The 26,595-nt window shown below is 39.7% G+C and overlaps 1 protein-coding gene across 11 annotated transcripts in view; it reads right to left on the bottom strand.

Moving 5' to 3' along the window:
* The window catches only part of git2a (G protein-coupled receptor kinase interacting ArfGAP 2a), an 83,733-nt gene that overhangs the window by 42,639 nt on the left and 14,499 nt on the right, over positions 1-26,595 (bottom strand). For 9 of the 11 annotated variants that reach the window (XM_052032399.1, XM_052032397.1, XM_052032400.1 and 6 more), the window contains exons 2-10: positions 24,510-24,643; positions 22,775-22,887; positions 21,718-21,823; positions 16,799-16,885; positions 12,946-13,076; positions 11,750-11,844; positions 8,932-8,977; positions 2,354-2,405; positions 1,145-1,217 (exon numbers count right to left, since the gene is read on the bottom strand). In XM_052032399.1, the coding sequence (XP_051888359.1) occupies positions 1,145-1,217; positions 2,354-2,405; positions 8,932-8,977; positions 11,750-11,844; positions 12,946-13,076; positions 16,799-16,885; positions 21,718-21,823; positions 22,775-22,887; positions 24,510-24,643 (837 nt within the window). The remainder of the gene's footprint in view (positions 1-1,144; positions 1,218-2,353; positions 2,406-8,931; positions 8,978-11,749; positions 11,845-12,945; positions 13,077-16,798; positions 16,886-21,717; positions 21,824-22,774; positions 22,888-24,509; positions 24,644-26,595) is intronic. The other 2 variants (XM_052032398.1, XM_052032407.1) reach the window with 1 other exon arrangement.

Below are 26,595 nucleotides of genomic sequence, written 5' to 3'. Positions count from 1 at the left end.
TAGCGCTGGGAAGCAGCTTATTTGGAATTCCATCACCCGTCAAGATATAGGCGAATCCCGCATTACGACCATTCAGGTAATGGAAATTCACAAATCACTACCCAAAAATTTGAGATACAGAATAAAATTACAGAATTTATGTGCAAAAAGTAAATAATTTTCTTCAACTTGCATTTCTTAATGCATGTGCAGGTGATGCAGCTTCACATTACAGGAAATTGTGATACTGACTGTCTACTAGGAACTTAAGCTCTGTCTACCCCCACCGCCACCCCCCCCAACCCAACCAATAATGCGGGGGGGGGGGGGGGGTCACGTGTATACATAGTGAGGGAAGCACACAGCTTTACCACTGCAGATAGCACTTGTGCATAAATGGTCAGCATATAGTGCGAGGGCATAGACATCAGTAGATACACAATCAATGGAGCTCAGACTCCCAACTCACTCCATAAATGGTTCCCAACATACAGCCCTATTGTGCTGATGTTGTCAGAGAAAGGGACACAATCTGAAAACCCTTTTCGATATAAGTACAGGGCAAGACAAAATTGATTCTTTACCCCACCAAACATGTCAGAACTATCCCAGAACAGCATTCATTCTTCAAACAATGAAAACATAGTTAAACATTAATTTAACTTGGTTGTTACTGCACAAACTTGTTGCTAAATTTGCACAGAAACCCACAGGTACATTACTTCAAGTTAACTTATGGCATAGAACAGGCTTTGACATAATTGAGGGAAATAACTGTGCACTATAAATAATTTCTAGTTTGTTCTACAAGACCACATGATGCATTAGTACTTGAAGGACCCTCAGCCAAAATATCCCATTGGACCCAACTTAAACCAACAGTAAATTTCAGCAACAAGCTTTTGGACTAAAGGTTACTTAAAAACATAGGCTTAATGCTGAAAGGTTAATGCATTGGTATTACTTGCTTTTGGGTAATTTCCCCCAAAATTTTGTTTTTTGTAAAAGTATGTTCTGGGAAATGCAGAAAACAATGTGTACATTAAAATAAAAAAAAATCCATCAGGTATTTCAAATAGATCATCTAAAGTGAGCTATTTCAGAAAAGCAAGCAAGGTTGTTAGAACTTCACAATATTAAAACATTTTTACAGTGGAAACCTCACCTGCATCAGTTTCTCTTCGGTCTACTTCATCATATACATCCATAGCTAACTCCTCGAATAAGTGATTACTTAACTAGAAAAGGAAAGAATATTTTACTGCTGAGATCAAATGTAATTAAGATGCAACTACAAACTATTTAAGAATGTTTAAGATGCGACTTACAATATGTACTTAATTTAAACAAAAAATTGGGACAGTTTGAAAAATAATCACAGTACAGGAGGAAATTGTGAAACAAACAAAATAACCTGCATGTAATAGATTAAAAAAATTACTACTGTTTTGACTCCAAGTTCCTTTTTCTGAAGAATTAACAATCAAAAATAAATATTCCTATCTGGCTCCCAGCAAAATTGCCAATTCCTTCTTTCCACTTTCTTGTCTACAATAGAAGGACAAGAGAGTAGTTTTGTATGCCTCCCAAATGGAACATAATACCTGGGGGAAATCTGTCACCATCAACAAATAATCTGACTGTCCTACAAAAGAACACCCTACAGAAGATGTCAGTAGGGAGAAAACAGCTAGGGGTGACAAGATGGTGTGCAGGTACGATGGAAAGTGTGGGGTTGTGGAAGCAGAAGGGTGGGGTCACCAAGAGTATGGAGGGTGGGGTTCGGAGGGGGAAATGGGTGAGGTAATGCAATATCCTACAGAGATATACTTTTTTTGGAGTGCAAATACATGAAAAATTTGCCCATTTTTTGGGGTGTTATGCATGCAAGTCCTTTATGTTATGCAGCATGTATGTCCATACCCTTTTCAGCTTAGTGAGAGATGTTAAACACCTGCTTTCCTGAAATTTTTAAAATTTCTTCACGATTGCTCTCTGACACTATGAAAGCATCAATGATAGTAATGTAAATGGGGTAACTGCATCAAAAGGCTAACTGATCAAACCAGACAGTAAATGTAACAGTAAAACTGCAAGAATCATTGAACACTAGACACTTGTAGCCCTTGCTGTGCAGTGTGTCAAGTAATTAAACATTTTCTTTGATCTATTTGCTTTCCCTGGTGACCAGGTCAGCAGAAAAGAGGATATGGAAGCTTTGATGAGTAGTGGAGGAAACCAAATGTCCTAGGCTTGCATGTAATGGAAATCTTGTTAAGGCTAGAATTCAAATTCAAGCCAATTACAGTATGACAGTAATTTTCTGCAACAAACTACATCAGTTAGGGTGTAAAAATCAAAGAAGAAAACTTACCGACTGAAGTTTTTTCTTTGCTGCCTTCGCTAATTCTGACAAATCCAAACTGCTGAAGATAGACGAAGAATACTATTGTTAATGATGTAATGTAAACATGATTTTGATTGTTTTAACTTTTTTTTTGTTACACTGATTTCCAATTAGTATAGCCACTATTCCGGGCTACAGCATTGCTGAGAATGAGTAATGTGCTTTCACTGTGGATTGTAACAAAACATTAATAACTGGCCTCATTCAAAAAAGAAACAAGCCTACATTTAGAGGAATGCATTATGTTTAATGTAATAACTTATCCCAGTGATAAAGAGTGCTGTACTGTAGCCAATATTCAACAGTTCATAATTTTAAGTGAATATTTAGTACATTGCATGCATAAATGATTCTTAATGAAAAACAAGTACTAAGCAAACTTCAAAATACTGACAATGTCGACAGTGCAATGCAGACAGAGCAAGCACCTAAACATCACATTATTAATATTGCCCTGATCCAAATCCATCTCCAAACACTGTAGTGACAATCTGAGATTAGAGTTACAGGCTCATATTTCTCTATTAAAATCAGGATCACAACATACATTCAGATTTAAGAGAAGTATCTTTGTGGATATTAAACTGATCTTCAGCTATCGGACTTGGATTTTAATTTTGTTATGTATTACTTACAGGTGCCTTTATTCCAGAGAGTTGCATTCAAGAAATAAGTGGAAAGATATTTCATTGAGTTTACACAATAACATTACAAACATCTATAGTACAGAAGCACAAACTGCATGAAATCAACTTACACACTGATTAATTCTTGCATACAATGTACTCATTTCATTATAAAAATAGCAATTGTCCCATTACTTAGCTGATACGTAGATGATGCAGCATGGAACCAAGAAACACTGATCAAGGTGTTGTCAACATTTTAGGAGAAAAAGTATAAATAAAACACCCAAGATCCCCACTGCCAGTTACTAGCCAGTGACAGCTTGATGGGCTGTGCATAGAAGACAAGCTGAAGACTGTCAATGGTGCATTCAGCAGCCAAATAATCTGTCAGGATCAGGGACTGGGCTTATTGATGAAGTACCTAAAAGCAAAATATTGCAGATGCTGGAACTCTACGACAAAAACTGAAAATACTCAGCAACATCCGTGGAGAGAAACAAATAACATTTCAGATTGATGACCTTTCATAAGATCTGATCAGTTAGAAATGGTACAAGTTTTACATGGCAGAGAAGCTGGAAGTGTTCATCCTATTGCAAACCTTCTATTTTGTTCTCTCCGCCTGTGCCATTCCTCTGCTATGTAAAACTACATTCACTAAAAGTGCACGAGGCATACTTAAATCTATGCTTGAAAAATAGTCATTTGGTTCAGATGCCAGGTGATGATTGAAAAAAAAAATCAGCAAAGAATCATTGCCATAAAAGGAAGAAATTGGTAAATAATGGAAGAATGGAAAATAATGAAGGATTATTGTATTGGAAGGATAGTGATAGTAATGTTTTGTTTGCGTATATTTTTCCCCCGATAAGCCTACCAATTAATTCTTTTCAGGAAGGCACTGGATGTCACAAAACAATCTCTCAATCAAAGCATAAAAAATGGAGGTACGAGTCAGCCAAATAGCCCTTGAGCCTGTTCTGCAATTCAGTAAAATCATGACTAACCCGATCTTGGCCTCAGCTCTACTTTTCTACAATCCTTGACTCCGTTATACAACAAAAATTTCTATCTCATTTTGAATATATTCAATGATTCAGCCTCCAATGCTTTCTGGGTGAGAATTCCAAATACTCATGATCTTCTGTGAGAAGAAGCCTCTTCTCATATCCACCTTGAATGGGAGACACTTTATTGTGAAACTATGCCCCCATAATTCAAAATGCTCCTCATGAAGGGAAAAATCCTCTTAACATTTACCTGGTGAAGCCCCCTCAAAATTTTATACATTTCAATAGGATAGTACCACATAAATAACTTTGAGGAGCAACAAAAAAAAAATTTGAATTAGAGAACCTGTCAATTTAATGAAGGTGGCTAAACCAAAGTGAACTGTGACTTATGTCCTTAAAGACTTCTTCAGGAGATAGAAAACAAGAACTCCATTAATCCCTTTGGGCCTGCTTCTCAACCAAACACAATGATTGATCTTCCACTGATCATCCCTTCCCCCCCCCCCCCCCCCAATATCTCTTTGGCATTAAGGAATATATCTGCCTCCCTGATGAATATACTTAATGACTTAGCCTCTCTGTGTGGTAAAGAATTCCACAGGCTCACCACCTTCTGGATGGAGAGGTTTCTCTTGATCATGGCTCTAAATGGCATGGCTCTAAATGGCATGGCTCTTTCCCTAGGCTGTGTACACCTGGTTCTGGACTCTCTAATGATTGGGAGCATCCTCTCTATAAGGAGTCCATTTCATCTTGTTAGAATTTTATAGGTTTCCATGAGTTTCTTGTCATTATTCTATACACCATTGAATATAGGCCTAATCGACCCAATCGCTCCTTGTACATTAGCACTCTCATCCTATGAATCTCTCCATAACAAGAACATCCTTTCTCATTAGACAACCAAAACTGTATTCAAAATTCCAGATGGGGAAAGACATTCTTGCTCCTGTACTCAAATGCTGTAATCCAAGATGTCTATGATCTCCATGTGGAAATACCAAATGAATTCAATTTTCAATCTACAATTATTTGTAGTAAAACTGCATACAATATTTGTACACTGTAGTGAAGTATTTGGCAGATTCTTTCTCAATCTTGTAACCGTGCTGCATGAACTTATTGATACAGCAGATGGCAGCAACTGGTCTATTTCATTGAGTGAAAAAACTGAATCAATGCAGCTTCCAGGGAATAAAACTATAGTAATATACTGGGGGGCAACACTTATGTTTAAAGGAAATATACTGCTTGCCATTTAAAGTTTTAAAATTCCACTCAATTAATATTGAGTAAGTGCGGCACAGCCATCAATAGTGCTTTTGTTTTTAAAGAAAAAGGAAACATATCTCCATTCATTGCATGAACTTTAGCTGAACAAAGTCAAACACCTAACACACATCTCCTAGATATTCACTTAAAGATTAAACACATTTCCAAGTATTTACCCAGCAGTGACACCTCAGGATCAGATTCCTAGGCCTCAGCAGCCATTCCAACTGTGACAAATGGTTCATATTTCTCTCCTGCTCTGTTATTCTGCACCTGCTGTTTACCTTCTTGTCCTATTACCATCAATTATGCCTTGCATCAATCACTGCACCTTAGTGCAGACTTTACCCTTTTCACCCTGCCCCCAGCACTGCTAAAAATTGTTAAATCTATAACAGCTTCTGGGCCAGATGGAAGAGACATCAACTCAAAACATTAATTCATTTTTATCTCCACAAATTTTGTCTCACCTGCTGAGTACAATATTTTCTGTTTTCATTGGTGATTTCCAGCTGCCACATATTTTGTTTTTGAATGTAGGTCAGAGGCCAGGGAAAATTTGCATAAGGATATGAAAGTTTCTGTTTTGAAGGCAAACATTTTGCCCTTCATTTTATATTTCCAATTTCCACATTTATTAACTTTGAAGATGAATACCAAATAGCAAACAGCAAGAGAACTGAACAGTGAACACTTAGCTATTTAAAGTTGCTACATTTGTAAGTGCTAAATAAGCTACTCCCAAAACCATAATAGCAATAGAAATTCAAAACCCATTATTGCAGCATCACACTGATCACAACTAGCTATATTCAGCCTGTAAGCATATAAATTGATATATTCTACTAAGAAAACAAGAAAGAACCAAGAGCATCTGAAGACAGACAAATTGTTAAAATGAATGGAAGGAAACCACTTTCTCAGTGGCTGATGTCCATACACTTGATGACAAGTTCAAGAAAGATCATTTAAAAATATATACTTTTTGCTTCTCCTGTGGAGAAGTTGCTTCACTGCACATTTTTAATAATTTAGAATAGCATTTATTCCCTTCACCAAAATCTTGCAAATGAGAAAGACTTTCACAGAGGATTGCCGTCAACATACACAACTGCAAAAAGCAAAATGAAAGTGACAGCAGGAACCTGTAGTAAAAACAGAAAATGCTGGAAATACTCAACAGGTGTCAGAACTGGAAGCAGATTTTAAAATTACAAACACAAGAGACTGGGAAAGGAAATAACAATAGATGACCACTTTCTATGGCAGGAATCAATAAGTAAGAGTGGATAATCCTGTATGTCAAAAAGGAATGATAACCAACCAAGAAACAAAAAAAGGCCTACAGTGGGTTTCTATAGAGCAGTGCAAGTGCCTCTGGGAAGTATCCCAAAGTCAAAGTCAAGTCTATTGTCACATGCACAGGTGTAATAAAAAACTTACTCGCAGCAACATCACAGGCATATAGCATGAGGTACACAACATTCACAAGAATAACATTAAAAATAAATTATATAACATTATACAAGAAAGAACACAACTAGAACAAAAGGTTCATTGTAGTACAAAGTGGTCACAGTGTTGCTACACTGAGGTAATGATTAGGGTTGTGCAGTTTGGTTCAAGAACAGAATGGTTGAAGGGAAGTAGTTGTTCTTGAACCCGGCGGTGTGGGTCTTCAGGCTTCTGTACCTCCTGCCTGACGTTAGCTGCGAGAAGATGGCACGGCCCAGGTGGTGGGGATCTTTGGCGATAGATGTTGCCTTCTTGAGTCAGCACCTCCTGTAGATACTACCAATGATGGGGAGGTATGTGGCTGTGATGTATTGGGTATCATTGCAAGACATAATTGGGGTTACAAATGAAAAACTGCAAGGGCATAATTAATTTTCATCGTAGTGCAATGATAGAGTGGTAAAGAAGGCCTACAGTACACTTGCCTTCTTTGGCTGTGGTATTGTGTATAAAAGTCAGGAAGTCATGTGGCAGTTGTATAAATTTTTGGTTACGCCACATTTGGAGTACTATGTGCAGTTCTGGTCACCACTTACAAGGAAGTGGAGGTTTTGAAAAGAGTGTAGAAAGGGGTTCACCAGGATGTTGCTGAGATTAGAGAGTATTAGCTATAAAGGAGAAGTTGAATAAACTTTGATCGTTTCTCTGGAGTGTTGAAGGCTGAGGGGCAACCTGATAGAAGTATATAAAATGATGAGAGGCATAGATAGGGTAAATAGAGTCTTGTTCCCAGGGTGGAAATGTCAAATTCTGGAGGGCATAGCTTTAAGGTGAGAGGGAGAAGGTTTAAAGGAGATTTGCTAAGTTCTCCCCCCCTCTCCCCCCACCCACACATAGTGGTAAGTGCCTTGAACACACTGCCAAGGGAAGTGGTGGAAGCAGATATGACAGCAACATTTTAGAGGCATTTAGACAGGCACATGAACAGCAGGGAATGGAGGGATATGAATCACATGCAGGCAGATGGGATAAATTTGTATTGGCATCATAGCTGGCACAGACACCATGGGCCAAAGGACCTGTTCCTGTGCTGCTCAGTGTTCTGTGCAAAGTGACGAAGATATTTGTCTTAGCTGAGATCAATAAGACTAGTAAAAGATAGTTCAATATCATAGGTCAACAGAATGTCCTCAAACCAGAAAATAGAGAACAAAATCTACACCTGAGGGCAAGCTCCAGGCCATGCTAGGCCTCCCACCTCACTTCCCATTAATGTGGAACATGCACTACTTCCGTAATAATATGCACCAAGTCCAAAATTATACTATCAAAATGAAAAAAATAATATAACTATTCTACTAAGTTATTAAGTCTGTCAAAAGCAAGTACACAAAACTAAAAGTGTAAATAATACTGTCTTGCGTTTTTCAGCACTTTGTTAAAATTTCTGTATAAAGCTGAGAATTGTGAAATTAAATTTGTAACAAGTGTGATTCAAATGCGATTGGGCATGGACAGCAGTCAATTCAATACAAATGAGAGAAGTAACAAATAATCTGCTGGAGGAACTCAGCTGGTCAAGCAGCACCTGTGCAAGGAAAGGAATACTAATTAAATGCTGATGTAGTGTATTGATCCAAAACGTCAACAACTCCTTTGCACCCACAGATACTACTCGACCCATTAAGTTCCTCCAGTAGATTGTTTATTGATCCAGATTCCAGCATCTGCAGTCTCTTGTGTCAAAGTTTTGCCAATGTTTGCCAAAGTTTTATTCCAGTTTAGATAATAACAAATTGTGAAAAGATGTATTGTTTCATCTTTTCAAAGTGATCTGTTCACTAAAACAAAAACTGACATTTTTCGGGTCAAAATGTTAAACAGGTTGTTAGAACAAATCTGGAAGGAGATATGTAATAAAGGTTTGAGTTTGACAACTGAAAATGTAAATGAAGTCAATGGGTTGTAATTATCACTTCAGACAAATGTGGACAAAGGAATTTATAGCAGGAAAGCCAATCAGCTGCAGCCCTTAAACCACAATTACCACAGTTTAAAATGGGGGCTGTAAGTCTCAACAAAATGAGCACTGGATGGCACATCATCTTGTAGGGACTCCCAAAACCATTCTTTCAAACTAACACATGAGAGTAGTGATTGGTGGACTCTGACTCACCTATCAGCCATCTGTGGAATTATGAAGTGCTGTCCATTCTTGTGATCTGGAATGCAACAAGATACTTGAGATGTGGTATGGTTTAAACAAAAGCATAGCAGGCATGATAAAATTGTGTACAAGTGCAAAATCATGATAAGCAGCAAGTACCCAATCAGAAACTGTCAATCACACCAGTACATTGTCACATATTTTATAGCAAGTCTGGATTCGAGAAATGCCTCACAGGACCTGAAGCACACATCCCTCATTACAATCTCTGGTCTGATGCAGGTACTCTGTTCTTATTGAGGAAGGGAAGTTGTCCCACGGAACATAATGTAGTTCAGTTCTGCAATGTCCTTGAACTATGTGAGGTACATAACAAGTTTTCAGAAATGCTGCTGCATGACACAGCATTAGAAGGATTACACAATGCTTTGCAGAAGAATGCCAAATAGCAAGGGAACAGAACAGTGGATTCAATGTATTCATGAAGGTTTTAATTTGGAGGCTTTTTAAAATGTGAAGCCCATGAATAGATCTGCAATGTTGCATTGGTCTTTGTAATTATGCAAGCATCAAGCTATCAATAAAGTCAACTAACAGATACCTCTACCCAGCAGGTATCATCGGACATAGTGTACAACCAGGACACAAAGAAGACTCTTAGCTATTTAAAGTACTAAATAAACTACTCCCAAAACCACAATAGCAATAGAAATTCCAAACTCTTATTGCAGCATCACACTGGTTACAACTAGATATATGCAGCCTGTAAGCATATAAATTGATATATTCTACTAAGAGAAAACAAGAAAAAAAAATCAAGAGCATCTGAAGACAGATGAATTGTTAAAATGAATGGAAGGAAACAACTTTCTCAATGGCTGATATCCATGCAGTACATTGATGAAGTTGCTTAAATTTAATATACTTTTTGCCTCTCCTGTGGAGGTGTTTCATTGCACATTTTTAATAATTTGGAGTAGCATTTACTCCCTTCGCCAAAATCTTTCATACGATTTGAAAGGGGAAGTTATACTTTCACAACAGATAGCGGTCAACATATGGCAGCTGACTAATTTGCCCTCACAATTTAAAGGTTTCAAACATTGAAGCAGAAGAATTGTCCTCCTGCCCCCCCCCCACAAATACTGAAGTTGTCCCCGGTGCAATGGCAGTGCAGTTTGTCTCCTCTTCACCTGCAGCCAACTCAGGAGCTCTTGCATTCCAAAGTACTTATTGGTTATTTCCTGCTCAACTGTTAGTTATTGCACAATCTGGAATTAAGGATTGTTTCCCTGTTCCTCCTCTGGCAGGCAAATCACAGTCTTGACACAACCAACTGCACCTCATCCCTTCCCTTCTTGCTTCAAGACACTTTCCAAATACTCCTCAACGTGTCGATTTTCCTCCCCACCCAAACTTAGTCATTTCCTTCTACTTACTGCATGATATTGACTTCCTGCCCACTAGCCCCTAAACACCCTTTATTCCTGGAACACAGAACCTTACAGCACAGTACAGGCCCTTCAGCCCACAGTGTGCTGACATTTCTTCCTGCTCTAAGATCTATCTAACCCTTCCCTCCCACATAGCCCTCCATTTTTCTATCATTCATGTGGCTACGTAAGAGTCTCTTAAATATCCCTAATGTATTTGCCTCCACCACCTCTGCCGGCAATGCATTCCATGCACCCACCACTCTAAAAATAACTTACCTCTGACGTCCCCCCTTATACCTTCCTCCAATCAGCTTAAAATTATGTTCCCTCACGGAAGCCATTTTCTGACTTTAACTCTGACTGTCCATTCGATCTATGCTTCTTATCATCTTGTACACCTCAATCAAGTCACCCCTCATCCTCCTTTTCTCTAAAGAGAAAAGCCTTAGCTCACTCAACCTATCGTCATAAGACATGCTCTCCAATCCAGGCAGCATCCTGGTAAATCTCCTCTGCACCCTCTCTAAAGCTTCCACATCCTTCCTATAGTGAGGCAACCAGAACACAATACTCTAAGTGTGGTCTTACCAGAGTTTTATAGAGATGCAACATTACCTGACAGCTCTTGAACTCAATACCCCAACTAAATGAAGGCCAACACACCATATGCCTTCTTAACAAGCCTATCAAGCTGCACGGCAACCTTGAGGCACCTAGGATGTGGACCCCAAGATCCCTCTGTTCCTCCACACTGTTAAGAGTCCTGCCATTAACTTTGTACTCTGCCTTCACATTCGATCTTCCAAAGTGTATCACTTCACACTTTTCCGGGTTGAACTCCATCTGCCACTTCTCAGCTCAGCTCTGCATCCTATCAATATCCTGTTGTAACCTACAGCAACCTTCTACACTATCCACACCACCACCAACCATTATCATCTGCAAACTTACTAACCCACCCTTCCACATCCTCATCCAAGTCATTTATATAATTAAAATCTCAAGAGAGCAGGGGTCCCAGAACAGATCCCTGCGGAACACCACTGCTCATCGACCTCCAGTCAGAATACGCTCCATCTACAACTACCCTGTCTTCTGTGGGCAAGCCATAGAAAAGGGGTGGAATTATTTCAGAGAAGAATATTTTTTATTTGTGCATTTCTTTATGTGAAGGACGTGCTTGGCCTATATTTGGAAACATATCATTAGAACCAGTTGTTTGGTGCATTGGAATTGCAGGTGCAGGCTTCCACCCTACATTCCATGGTATGCCAAATTGCATTCCTCAGAGCAGCCCTTAGGCAAAATATTCGTGAGAATTGCAATTCTCTATATAAAAAAAAAGTGAGCAAATCTCTCTCAATTCTCCGGTGCACTTCTTTCTTACCTACCTGGTTTTCTTCCACAGAGAAAGAAGGCTAGTCTATCAGTGAGTTCATACTGTATTTCTACCAAACGATCTGCTAGCTCGTGGTGTCCTGCTTGCCTACAAAATAAAGACAGCATTTTGTCAGTTGCTGCACAGAGAGCAGAACTTCTTTTCTGAATTTCCAGGTTTTAAACTCAAAGCAAAAAGTGGATAAGGTATTGTACATGCTTCAAAATTCGCAGGATTAATGAATACAAAAATAGTGGCATTATACAAGGTGCTAAAACAGGTAATTCAATCTCATTCTTGCATGAACTGAGACCAATAACAAAACTCATTTTTTCCAATAAAGTTGGTGTTCCAGATAGTAATCAGGGAGAAATTGTTTCTCCGGGAGTTAAATTATGACAAGATTAGATTTGTTTTTATTATGGTGTGAACAGAAGAGCATGTTATTGTGACTAATTGGATAACTCTTTCGAATAGCTCACACATTGGATCACCTGGCCTTCTCCTTGGCCATATGTTTCTATACTATCTTAAGTAGTAAGTGCAGAATGAATTTGTCAATAGATCCACATCAGAACAGGATACTTGAACTACATATCCTTGCTTTTCTTCTCATATTTCATAGAGTAAGTTATGTCACCAAAAGGTTATTTACTTATGACAACACAAGAGGCTGCTATTTGACCAACTGTGTTTGTATCAGCTCCCAGAGAAAATCTCACCATTTCCATTCTACCTTTTTTTATTTTACAGTGGTCCTGCAACATATTCACTTTCACATACCCATCAACTCCCTTTTGATTCTTTTTGCTACTTACTTACACCATGGAGTATTTTACCTCCCAGCTCACCTTTGATACATAGAAATCCAAATGGTCATACAGAGAATGTGCAAACTTCATACAGATAACACCCAAGGATGTAGAACAGTCGACCCATGATGTCTGTGTCAACCATGATGCCAATTTAAACTAATCCCATCTGCCTGCACATGGTCTACATCTTATAATACATCCTCATTGCATAAAGATCATTTCAAAGTGAATGAACCCGATTATTAATCCAAAGTTTCATAAAAGGTCAAGTAGCCAAAATGTCCTTCAATTTTTCATGATACATCCCAGAAACTGATTCATTTGACAATGAAATAGCACAAGATCTATAGTTTTCTCTGCCATAAAGAGAAAGGCAACTTCTATGCCAGCTAACCTTGCATTGTCGCTTGGAGTCTTGCCATTAGCATCAGGGGCACCGGGATCAGCACCATATACTGCCAGCAGTTCAGCCTGCAGAATCTGTCCTCCTTTACTTGCCACATGAAGAGGAGTGTTTCCTTTCTCCTAAAATGCAAAAAGGAATTGTTTAAAAAAAGCAGTGAAGCAGTTTCACTTTAATATTACATAATTATCTGCATTAAACAAAAAGGTTGCGTGTTTTACAAAAAGGACTTCTATACAAGGGTGACGTTGGCAAGGCTTTATTTACTGCACATCCTTACTAAGCATGATAAGATTATATGCACAATGGGATATAGCTTCTTAGCTTATTTCACTGGATATGAAGGATCAACCATATAGTTCAAAACAGGCGCATCTTCCTCCTGTCACAGTGAAAGCATTGGTCTTTTCAGTGATGGTTTGGCAGTTTGCAATTCCCTTCCTAATACCAAATCACAAATTAGGACATTATTTGAATTTGATAATTTTAATGAAAAACACGATGATGATGGAGGAACTCAGCAGGCCAGGCAGTATCCATGGAGAAAAGCAGGTGGTCAACGTTTCGGGTCAGAACCCTTCTTTAAGGCTGAAGATAGGAAAAGGGGAAGCCCAATATATAAGGGGGGGGGGGGGGGGGGAGAGAAACAGAGCAGTGATAGGTGGACAAAAGAGGGGAGGTGGGGTGGGTACAAGGTGGTGATAGGTAGATGCAAGTAAGAGATAGTAATAGGCAGGTGTGGGGTAGGAGGGGAGAGCAGATCCACCGGGGGATGGGTCAAAGGTAAGGAGGGAGAGGAAAAAGGGGGGGGGGGGTAGAAAAGTGAGAGCTAGGCTAGGAAAGGGAAGAAGAGAAGCAGCATGGTGGGAGGGTTTGTGGGGAAGGGGGGTAGGGATTACTTAAAGTGGGAGAATTCAATGTTCATGCCATTAGGCTGCAAGGTTCCAAGACGGAAGATGAGCTGCTGTTCCTCCAGTTTGCGCTTGGAATTCTCCTGGCAGTGGAGGAGGATGAGGACTGACATGTCAGTGATAGTGTGGGAGGGGGAGTTCAAGTGACTAGCAACAGAGATGCAGATCGCGGTTACAGACAGAGCGCAGGTGTTCTGCAAAATGGTTACCTAGTCTACGTTTGGCTTCACCAATGTAGAGGCCATACTTGGAGCACCGAATGCAGTAGATGACATTAAGGGAGGTGCAGACTCACCTGAAAGTACTGTTTGAGTCCCTGGATGGAGGTGGTGTAGGGGCAGGTGTGTTGCACCTATGGCAGGGGCAGTGGAAAGTTCCTGGGGTGGGAGTGAGATGGGTTGGGAAGGAGTTTACTAGGGAGTCACGGAGAAAGCAGTCCCTGCGAAAGGCAGAAAGGGGTGGGGAGGGGAAGATATGTTTGGCAGTGAGGTCTCATTGGAGATGACGGAAGTGGCCACTGCATTGGTGCCACCTCTTGAACCCGTGCTGAACACAACAGTTTCATAAATTTTGCCACTAATTTTCACCCAGCTCTCCAATTCACTTGGACCATCTCTGACACCTCTCTCTGTGTGGAATGCACTGCTGGCAGAGGTTGTGGGGGCAGATACATTAGGGACATTTAAGGGACTCAGACACATGATAAAAAAAAAAGGGCTATATGGGAGGGAAGGGTTAGATAGATCTTAGAGCAGCATAAAATGTCAGCACAACATTGTGGGCCAAAGGGCCTGTACTGTGCTGTAGTGTTCTATGTTCTCTCCTTCCTTGATCTTTTCATCTCCATCTCAGGAGATTCCTTATCCACCAACATCTTCTACAAACCCACTGACGTCCACAGCTACCTCGATTACAGCCCCTCCCACCCTGTCTCTTGCAAGGACACGATCCCTTTTTCTCAATTTCTCCCCCTCCACCGCATCTGCTCCCATGATGAGGCTTTCCACTCCAGGACATCCGAGATGTCCAACTTTTTCTTCTAACCAAGGCTTCCCCGACCGTGGTCAAAAGAGCTCACACCCGTATCTCTGCCATTTCCCACACTTCCGCTCTCACCCCCACCCTTCTCAGGCCCAACAGGGATAAGGTCCCCTTTATCCTCACATTTCATCCCACCAGCCTACATATCCAACATATCATTCTCTGCCACTTCCGTCATCTTCAATGGACCCCCACTATCAATAACATCTTCCCCTCCCCGCCCCCTTTTCTGCCTTTTGCAGGGACTGCTCTCTCAGTGACTCCCTAGTTCACTCCTTTCCACCACCACAAAACCACCCCCCCCACCACCCAGGGAACTTTCCACTGCCCCTGCCATGGGTGTAACACCTGCTCCTACACCACCTTCATCCCCTCCAGCGTCAGTGTTTTTTCATCTAGATTCCAGTATCTGCAGTCCTTTGTTTCTCTTGATAATTTTAATGATAGGACTTGAATGCACAAGCACTGGACTGCTACTACATTACCATAACAGTTATCATACCTCTACAAGAACATTATAAAATTTTCTTAACTTTTTAAACATAAAAGTATTCTCTCCCTTTTCATTTCCTAAACCAACATCTTATTCTCTCACCTTTGATAATTGCAAATTGAAAACAACACAGACACTCATTAGACCATGGCCTTTACAAACCAAGTGATGTTTAAGGATTATGCATTTGAGATTACAAGACAACGGTATGAAGAAAAGATGCCTTTCGATATTTTGCATAGCCATTTGCTTTATTTTCCCCAGTCTGATAGATGCATCTAGCAAGTATTTAAGTTCACAGATGACATGAAGATTGGTGAAGTTGTTGATCGTGTGGAAGGTTGCCTTAGGCTGCAGAGAGATATCAATGTTTTGGTGAAGTGGGCTGAAAATTGGCAAATGGAGCTTAATCCAGACAGATGCAAGGTGATGCATTTTGGGAGTAATAATGAGATGAGGACATACATTTATGAATGTTAGGGTCTTCAGACAAATTGAGGAACAGAGGGACCAGAGTATAAGGTCCATAGATCCTTGAAGGTGGCTACACAGATGAACAATATAGTTAGGAAGGCATATGGGATACTGGACTTCATTAATTGTGGCATTCAATACCGAAGTAGAGAGATCAGCTCCAACCTTTTAAAACTTTGGCCAGACCTCAGCTGAAGTACTGCGTGCAGTTCTGGTCCCCAAGGTAGAGGAAGGATGTGATAGTGCTGGAGAGGGTGCAGAGGAGATTCACCAGGATGTTGCCTGGGATGGAGCAGTTCAGTTATGAGGAGAGACTGGAGAAGCTAAGTCTGTTCTCCCTGGCACAGAGGAGGTTAAGAGGGGACAAGACTGAGGTATATAAAATTATGAGGGGTATAAATAGGGGAAACTGCAGGAAACTTTCTCCATTTCAGAGACAGATAAAACTAGAGTACACAGCTTTAGGGTGGCGGGGGGAAGAGAAGAGAAGAGATTCAGAGGGGATATGAGGGGAATCTTCTTCTCCCAGAGAGTGGTAAATACCTGGAATGTACTGTCTGATAGAGTGGTTGGAACTGGGTCACTGACAACATTAAAGAAGTGTCTAGATGAGCATTTGAATCATTTAGGCATAGAGGGCTATGGACCAAGTGCAGAGCAATGGCGTTAATATGGAAGGGCACCCACTGGTCAGTGTTGATGAGTAGGGCTGAATGGCCTGTTTCCATGCTGTATGATTCTATGGTTCCAAAATCAAATGCTAAATACACTATGAAATAGAAAAAGCAACAAGGGTATAACAAATACAGACAATGCTGGAAATACTCAGCAGGTCAGGCCACATCTGTGGGAAGGGAAACAGAATTAACATTTCAGATCGAAGACCCAATAATGGTAACTAAGAACAGTTACACTGAACACTTACAGGGTGAAAGAAATTTGCTTGTGCTCCTAACGAGAGCAGTCGTAGGCAGGTCTCCAAATTCCCTGTCCGCACACTTGAGTGCAATTGCTGAAACAGACAGATAACACCAAAGTAACACAACTGGGAGCATATTAATTGCTTAATCTTAAAGAAAACACATACATAAACAGTAAGAATGAAGAAAAGTACATTAATATATACAGCTGATATTTGTTTGGTTATTTATGCAATTCAATCCCTGGAATTAAATTAGTCTGATTTATAATGAGCAGCTTTTTCAATGAATTACATAACATTTTGCAGAAGACCATCCCAGATTCACCCCTGCACACCCAATTGTGGAAATACTTTAATCCACTATTGCCAATAATAAGTTATGGAAACTCCTCATTATAGCATAACTTAAGAACAGCTGTTCTTTTTAAACCCCACTTTAACATAATCACTGACACAAGTTTGGACAGATAATGGAAGTAAAACTGACTAAAAGATCAGGATTTCCTATTATCAAATTAAAACGTGTATATGAAATGGCTTCATTGTCAGCTATTAATTGCCTTTTGCTTTAAATCTTTTAACATAGCAAGAGAAATTAATCATTCATCTCCTCTCTATTTGACAGAAATTATAAACACTATTGTGGCTGTATTTCCTTGGCAATGTACATGAAACAAATATATCATAAATTGACCCGATTATGAAAATTATTTACTGTATTTTCACTTTGTAGACTTGAAACCACATATGGAGTGTTGCAAGTATTTACTTCCCTTTCACCCTCCAACTTATTAAAAACACACTTTAATAATTTTCTACATCATAACTGTGACTACGCTCCAAAAGTACTTGATTGGCAGCAAAGCATTTGCAAAGTGATAGGACTGTGAAAACATCTTATGCTTTGAAAATCTTTCTTCCTTTTTGTGGGCAATACATAAATTAGATTTTTTTCTTATTTGCAAAGAACATCCTTTTGGAATTAATTTATTACAAAGGCAATCTTATACCAAACGGCACAATAAAAAAGTGAAATATGTCCAATTGTCCCAATATGCCAGCTGATAAGAGAAACGCACGATTTATCCACGCAGGAATGGTTCAACTGTGATTCTACATTTACACTTACTTAGTTAAGGCAATAATTAAAGACTCTTCAAATAACCCCAGTACCTCAAATAGAGCCAAAAAAAGTAAAACAAATGCCAGTGTTTCTTCTCTTGATAAATTTCCTCTGTTTTTATTATTTACTGTATTTTCACTTTGTAGACACGCACAAGCTTGCGCACAAGTATCAAATTAAGAAAGAATCATGCGTAACTGTAATTTCTTGAGCAATATTTAAGTCTAGACATGAAAACAAACATTTTTGGAAACTTTCCTGGCATAAATATTTTCAAGAGCAAAGCAAACAATTACAAGGGATAAACTTTTTTGGAAGCTCCAAAATACCTCACCAGGTATGAGTTGAAGAACTTTGACCATGAGATTGTGGAGTAAAAGATCAAGTAGAAAATAGTGGACTTCCACATGAAAGGATGTGGCACAGGAACCTAGTAGCCTCTGCTGTTCTCTTTTAATGGTACTAACCACTACTGCCAAAGATATAAAAGCCCAAGACTGATGCAACAGCAGGAAGTGTGCAGTATGAGACACAGTCAATTCATTTTCTCTCTGGCTTGACACATTACCCCACTCCTTGCCCCAAGCACATTGCTTCATGATCAAAGTTAACAATTTAATTTTGACCCAAATGCAAGTGAAAATAATAATTATATCGTAGCGACTCACCGTCCGGGTAAGCGAACCGGCTCGGCAGTTGGGTCACACGCCGTCGGAGCGGCGAGGCCCAAGATGGCAGTGGGCCGTCGTCTTCCCCGAGCGACGGGGAGAACCCGCACGCGGGAAAGACTTGATGAGGTAGCATATACGTCATTGCCGGTTGCATTGGGTGGGAACAGTCTCCCTCAAAAGGCCCGCGCAAGGCGGGAAAATAAACCAGTTCTGTTCTGAAACTCTACGACTCGCGTCTTGTGTTCATTCTGCGGTAGCAACCGCTACAATATGAAATTTTCCTTTCATTTTGCAGCCCTATTATTCAAGAAATGTGTCTGGGAAAAGATGTCCCTTCCCCCCCCTCCCCCAACTCCAACTGCTGGAGGTTGGGAGAATCTGGCCCATATGGTAAAAATATTCATTTGTAATAGATCAAATCAGAAAAAAAAATCTAATTTAAGTATTTCTAGTTGGAAAGAAACTAATAAATAATTTCCATTTTATGCACTCAGTGGGTGATGTAGCTTTATTTCAGAGATTCATATTACAAGAGGAACTCTGTTCTCAGGTAACATCTGTCTACTGCCTTGTCAGGACAGGTATACATAATTATTCACATACTGATATAATAAATTCCCTACACATCAAAGTAACACAAAGAGCACATATAGAAGAATTATAATCACGGAATAAAGCTTATGGCAAGCCGGGTAGTGTAGCGGTTAGCATAACACTATTACAGTGCCAGTGACCCGGGTCACTGTAAGGAATTTGTACATTCTCCTCATGTCTACGTGGTTTTCCTCCGGGTGCTCCAGTTTCCTCCCACATTCCAAAGACGTACGGGTTAGGAAGTTGTGGGCATGCTATGTTGGCACCAGAAGTGTGGCGACAGATTGCGGGCTGCCCCCAGAACACTACGCAAAAGGTGCATTTCACTGTGTGTTTCCATGTACATGTGACTAATAAAGACATCTTATAATTCTTCTAAATTTCAATGCTGTCTCCTCCTCCACAGGTCTAATTAATGTAACAGCAGCAAAACAAAAATATTATCCAATTTCTCATTGACTATTGTATGTGTGTTGTAGATCCCTCACCCAGCTTAAAACTGGGTGTATTAACCCACACCACACCTGATAATGAAAATCCAAGAGCAATCCCTGTTTAACTTCTCCCCCAATTTCAGTCTTAATATCTTGTTTTTCCTTGAAACATAATATCAAATTTACTACCACGCTGAAGTCAACATCATAAGTCATGGAATAGGGTCACCTGTTTTTTTTTAATATACATCTTAAATTCAATTATGGGAGTTGAGTATTGCTGACAAGGTTAATACTCATCCCTAGCTCTCTCAAGAAGACAGTGGTAAGGTGTAGACCCCATTGTCAACCACCGTCTGGTTAAAGAGGGTTCTAGAATTTTGACAGTGACAAAAGGATGGAAGTACTTTTCCAAGACAGTATAGCACCAAGCTTGGCAGGGAATTCAGAGGAGGTTGCATTCCCATACTCCTGCTGCCTTAGTTCTTTTATCTGGCAGAAAGGACAACACGTCTTTTTGAATTGTAACTCAGGTCTAAAAGCAACGACATTCACTACAACATGAATCAATCTGTTAGATCAGCCTTGGAGTAGAACTGGAACTATCCACTCGCAGGGTAATGAAAAGCTTATAATCAGGCACCCAAATAGAGATGCTAGAAGAAATGGCAAGAGCTGAGTTGCACAATCTAGGTACGGGATAAGAATATGCAGCTTCTAAACTACCGAAGCTGCTGGATCCTCATTGCCAATAACAGATATTGGCAATCTTTGGCTAAAACTTAGATCACTAAATCAGTGAAAGTTTTAATGCAATGTCTGGCATTAATTTTTTCAGCTTGCTTTTAACCAGAACCAACAAACAACAACCTCTTGCTCATCATCAGCAAAACTAAAGAACTGATTCAGGAAGGGGAAGGAGGGTGAACGTACGCCAGTCTACAATGGTGGATCAGCAATGGATACCCCCCACCCATTTCTCATTTGTTTTTCTTTTTCCCCTTTTCTTTGGAGCAGACTCGATGGGCTGAATGGCCTAACTCTGCTTCCTTGTCTTGTGACCTTGAGAGGGTAAGCACCTTTAAATTCCTGGGTGTTGACATATCAGATGATCCGTCCTGGGCCCAGCACGTAGATGCAATCACAAGGAAGATTTGCCAGTGCGTTTACTTTCTTAGAAAATTAAGGAAGTTCTGCATGTCACCAAACATACTAACGAATTTCTACAGATGTGCTGTTGAAAGTATCCAGACTGGTTGCATCATGGTCTGGAATGGCAATTCAAATGCACGAGAACGCAAGAAGCTGCAGAATAGTGGACTCAGCCTAATACATCATGGGCACATCCCTCCCCACCATCAGTAGTATCTACACAGGGTGCTGTCTCAAGAAGGCTACATCTATCATCAAAGATCCCCACCATCTGGGCCATGCCATCTTCTCGCAGCTACCATTGGGCAGGAGGTACAGAAGTCTCAAGTCCCACACCACCAGGTTCAAGAGCAGCTACTTCCTGTCAACCATTCGGCTCTTGAATCAATCTGCACAACCCTAATCACTACCCAAGTATAGCAACAATATGACCACTTTACACTACAATGGACTTCTGTTCTAATTGCATTTTCTTGTAAAAATTGTGTATATTTTTTTGTTTGTTTTTCTTGTGAATGTTGTGTATCTGATGCTATGTGCCTGTGAAGCTGCTGCAAGTAAGTTTTTCGTTGCACCTGTGCAGACATGTACTTTGAAATTCAAAAAGATCATGAGGTGGAATATTGAGAGACAATGACATTGGCATTTAGAATTAACGCCATAATTATGACAAATCAGTGAAAAACAGAAATTCTTTTCCATCCTGCTAAAACACCACAACCAAACAGGAGAAAAGCTCTCAAGCAAAGAAATTAAACTGAACAATTTTATTGCAAGACAGATGGGTTGCAATAGCAGCAATAAAGTTATTACTGCAACATCACTACAAAACAATTTTAAATTTAGCCATAGGCACCCAAAGGAGTACAGACAATATTTTCATGGTTCTCCTAAGGAAATGCTCTACAGTCTTTTTTGTAAGGTAATGTCATCTGCAACAATGCTTACTTTGCTCAGGTCTTTGGCTGCAACACTGTCATCCTCACGACATGGTAAACGATGGACGAATGCCAGCATTGAGTATTTGGCTCTTATAAATTCTGCTTTATTAGGGCTGAATAATAATAAAAAGAATTACCAATTTATTCAAGGAAGGAAGCATGCTTTTAAACCCTATTACATCTGAAAATATTGGTTGGGAACATCAAATAATAACTGATCGGCAGATTATGGCTAATGATGGGGTAGGCGTGTGTGGTGCGTGTATGTTGGGGGTGGGGGTGGTGTAGGAAAATAGAATATTGTTATTTCAGGCACCCAAATAGAGATGTTAGAAGAAATGGTAAGAGCCGAGAGTCAACTAGTACAGAAACAGGCCCTTTGCTCCACTGAATCTATCCCAACCACCAGACACCCTTTTAGATAATCTTTCACTAATCCTGGAGCTGTGAAGCTCTGCATTAATCTGTCCCAATATAAAGTCAGTGCAATTTCTGAACAGCACACAACTTTAATGGTGTGACATTCTTCTAATTGCTCCACAAAGCAGGAGCAAGGACAGCTTGAGTGGAATAGTAGCAAGTGGGTAACTGGCGGTGGAGATTGCCTGCAGGAGGACTATCAGCTCCACTGGCTGGTCAGGAGGGGCGAGGCATGCTGCAATGATGGGAACGTGAGGAAAAGAGATTGGGGAAGGTGAAGAGCAGGCAGATGAACGCGGGACGGGACTGGGGCAGGGTGCTGAAGTTGGTATAGGGAGGGAAATAGTGCAGGAGCAGTGAAGGAAGAATTAAAAATGGTAGACTAGTAATAAGAAATAAAAGCCTGTTGGGATGGTTGCAGCTAAATGGCATCAGGCATGTGTAAACTGATCGATTAAAAATATTTTATATTCTTTAGCTTTGAACCCTATATCCTCCGCTAAGAAAGAACCATATGCCAACAGAAATAATATCTCCTGTTCTATGGAAATTTGTTAAAGACAATTCGTAAAAGCATGCACAAAAATGCACACATTTTCTGATTCACTGGACAATTGCTGTTCCAAGTAGAAGCAGGTACTCACTGTACTTTATCCTGGGGGCTGGCCTTGCGCTTTCCACTTACTGCAGATGTAGGATCCAGCAAGGAGTGCTCCCAAATGGAATTTGCACCATTGGCAACAAGGGTTTGTACCATCTAAAATTAAAAATATTTTTCAAAAGTTTGGGTGAAAGTACAACATTAGTATTTTGGTTTTAATACTTCAACAACTGATGTTGCTTCTGCCTTGGATATTCGCTTCCTTTCTGGAGACTTAAAACTTTATTCAGATTGTTTTAGGAAAACATTCTAAGCAGGATCTAAATTGATTCAAGAAGAATTGAATTGTCAGGATACAAGTGCAATGTGCACAACAAATGGGAAGATTCACAAGTAAACACAGAAGTGTTTTTGAAAAAAAATGAAAGAACACTTTTGCACATCATTGGACAAATGTAGATTAAGAGCACTTGTAATCAAGAACCACAGCGATTATGCGATCTGCAGATTTGAGGCCCTGTGAATGTTTACAAAGCAGGACAAAAGTATCCAGAAGACCAGCAAGCTTGGAATCTTCAAGTTATTGCCAAAAATGTGCTCATGCACAAGGTAAAAATATAGTCATCCTCAGAAACGAAATGAAGGCCAAGCACCAGAAAGCATTTCCATTTTTATTACTCTTAAGTGTCAAATGATCTTAGCACATTAAGTAATAAGAAAGTGAAGTTTACTGCCGTTTAAGTTTAGTTTTCTTTATTTTTCATGAAGATTCCTCCTTATATGGTCTTTATGTCTATCCATTTCTATGTCTCATTTTGCTCTTTAGTCTAGAGATACAAACAGTAACACCCAAGGAACCACATAAATTATACTTCATGCTTCCATTAGTTTTCATGCAACACAAGTTAATTGTTAGGAGTTTATTCACCAGAGATTTGTTTTCTCCCCCTAAGATAGTTAAAAGTGAAAATATTAATACCAACAGAATGAAGAGCTTTGGGATTCCAAGGCCTTTGAATCCACGTGACCCCACAGCAATACATCAGACCTCAGCCTCATGTCATATTACTAATTAAATGATGCTATCTCCTGCTGGTAGTTGCATTTCAACCAATATATGATGATAATCTCAAACAAAGTGCTTACTAACCTTTCACCTTTGCCCAGAAGTGGCCATCTTTCCCACAAAAGATAGTGGGATGGTTAATTAGCAAATAGGCAATTATGACTGAAGATGTGCATTTTACCATTACTTAAGTGGTGAGACCTTCAAAACACTACACCAAGGGATTGCACACCAGAAAATGTGTCACCAGCTTTTTTTTTGTTTATTTAGTCTAATTAACAAACAACTTCTAAAAAGGAGTAATGCATTTGTTACACAGTACTGGGCAGCTCCAAGATTCAATTTTTTTTAAAAGAAGGCTAAAACTATATCACGTGTTATTGGAGATTAAGGAATACACATTTCCAATTGCATGAATGTGCAAAACTGTTGGGTCTAGAAAAAGTGTCCATAAACCCAATTGCACAAAAATTATAACTTTCAATGCTCTCAATGCTTTAGCAGCCAATTTGAAAGAACTTTGACATTTTAGGGAAATTCCTCACTGACCAAGACAGCCACAATGAAGTTCCAGAAGACCATATCACCCAATATTCCATCTTATACACGTTAATATTAGTCCTTCGCCAGGAACTCACCCACTTTTCTTTTGAACTCTGAGGCAAATCCGCACCTTGTGAAGAGCTATGATTAGAAACAAAGTATTTCTTACCTGTAGCAGAGTAGGAGGCCAGGGTGTGTGTGTCAGGTGTCGTACCTGAGAGATATGTCGGCCCAAACTGCGGTGTACACTGCAGCAGTCATCACAGATCAGAACACCCCTGTTTATTGACGCCCAGCGAGGATCTAGAACAGATATAATGCACATATTTAAAAATTAATTTCAATGTACTTCAAAACAAATAATGTGAAGGAAAAAGCATGCTGTCAGCTGGGAAGTACAGACCTCATCTGACAGACTACATTTAACTTGAAAATATCAGCAGAGAAAAAGTAATATTTAATTTTGATTGTGAACAGAGATATTGTCCACATCCAAAGGTAATGAATTAGCACCATAAAATAAAGCATATCTATTATGTGTTTAAATTTCAATTTCTTAAAAGCTTCAGCTTTTTCTTGTAATGGGATACAGGAAAACAGTAATACAATCACCTTCCTAAGCCTCAATTTCAATTATAAAAATATCAAATTCTCAGGTTCACTGTTGAAGCATCACATTCTCTACACTACACTGTACAATTTCCCTGCAATTGCAACCTGCCAAAGCAAGTCCCCTTTGTGTTACTTTTCCCCAAAAACGTAAGCAACAATCATCACAAGAAAGGTGAACTAGAAGCCTTTAATACTAAGTTCAAACTTGTAAATGACAGGACAGAGAAAGGCAGAGTTGCTTAGAACATTTGTAGGGAAAAAGGGGGCAAATCAAAACCTTCACTTGCAGCCTCCAGTTGCAAAGTTTCCATCTTAGTCATAATTTAAGCACCCAGTCTAAAATCCTATATGCATCTTGTGTGACTTTTACCACTGCCTGTGGTAAACTTCCAAACCACTTTTCACTCTCGGTAGGGATGTCTTTAAATAAGGTTCACAAGTGATTTTTATTTGTGAAATGCTTCTTCTGCCTCTGATCATCAAAATCTGGATTTCTTAAATAAAAATCCAACATTTTGAATTGAATAAATCCTTTTGTTTTTGCTCTTTTGGAATTTTGGGATTGTTTAAGCTTATATTGCATTATTTCCACAAAATTTGGCTTGGCCACATTAAGCAGAAATATGCACTGTGCAGCATTACTTTGATCTACTCCAGTCTCACTTGTTCCCAATGACGTACCATTTTCGATCTCTGAGGTGCTGTACTACAAAAGGTTTAAAAAGTTCTTGCACTGACTTGTTTTGAGATGGTAATGAAGCCAGCACTATCACAGACAGCACAAAATCAGCACAACTTGAAATTTGTTTTTAAATTTCCATACCTACCGTGGTGTTAATAAAATGATACAACCATTAATGCTGTCAACCATTACTAAAATTTTGATTGGGACACATTTTAGCCAAAATTTAAGAAACAAAGTTGTTTTCCAGCAACCTTTATGAAGCATATTGATGGTCTTATCACATTAGCAAAAAAAAAAATTTTTCAAATTCAAAACCAGAAATAATTTCTGTTTGTAATCATCAGTGCTTATGTTACTGCATGCTTACTAAGACTTAAATTTTGAGCAAATGTATGCTTAAGATAGGACATTTTAGTGCCCACCAATGCCAGATCATACATGAATCAGGCCAGATGTAGTTTCCAGAGAGAAAGGATTGCAGATGCTGGAATCTAGATGAAAAACACAATGATGCTGGAGGAACCCAGCAGGCCAGGCAGTATCCATGGAGAAAAGCAGGTGGTCAACGTTTCGTGTCAGAACCCTTCTTTAAGGCTGAAGATAGGAAAAGGGGAAGCCCAATATATGGGGGGGGGGGGGGGGGGGGGGAAACAGAGCAGTGATAGGTGGACAAAAGAGGGGAGGTGGGGTGGGTACAAGGTGGTGATAGGTAGATGCAGGTAAGAGATAGGTGATAGGTAGGTGCGGGGGAGGAGGGGAGAGCAGATCCACCAGGGGATGGGTCAAAGGAGAGAAAGAAAATAAAAAAGGTAGGGAAAAAAAAGAGGCTAGGAAAGGGAAGAGAAGAAGCATTGGGGGGGGGGGGGGTGGGAAATTACTTAAAATGGGAGAATTCAATATTTATGCCATTTGGCTGCAAGGTTCCAAGATGGAAAATGAGGTGCTATTCCTCCAGTTT

The sequence above is a fragment of the Pristis pectinata genome, chromosome 17, assembly GCF_009764475.1.
Source record: "Pristis pectinata isolate sPriPec2 chromosome 17, sPriPec2.1.pri, whole genome shotgun sequence".
Taxonomy (NCBI): Eukaryota; Metazoa; Chordata; class Chondrichthyes; order Rhinopristiformes; family Pristidae; genus Pristis; species Pristis pectinata.
The sequence above is the reverse complement of the archived record's forward strand: the minus strand, read 5'-3'. Positions and strand labels throughout refer to the sequence as shown.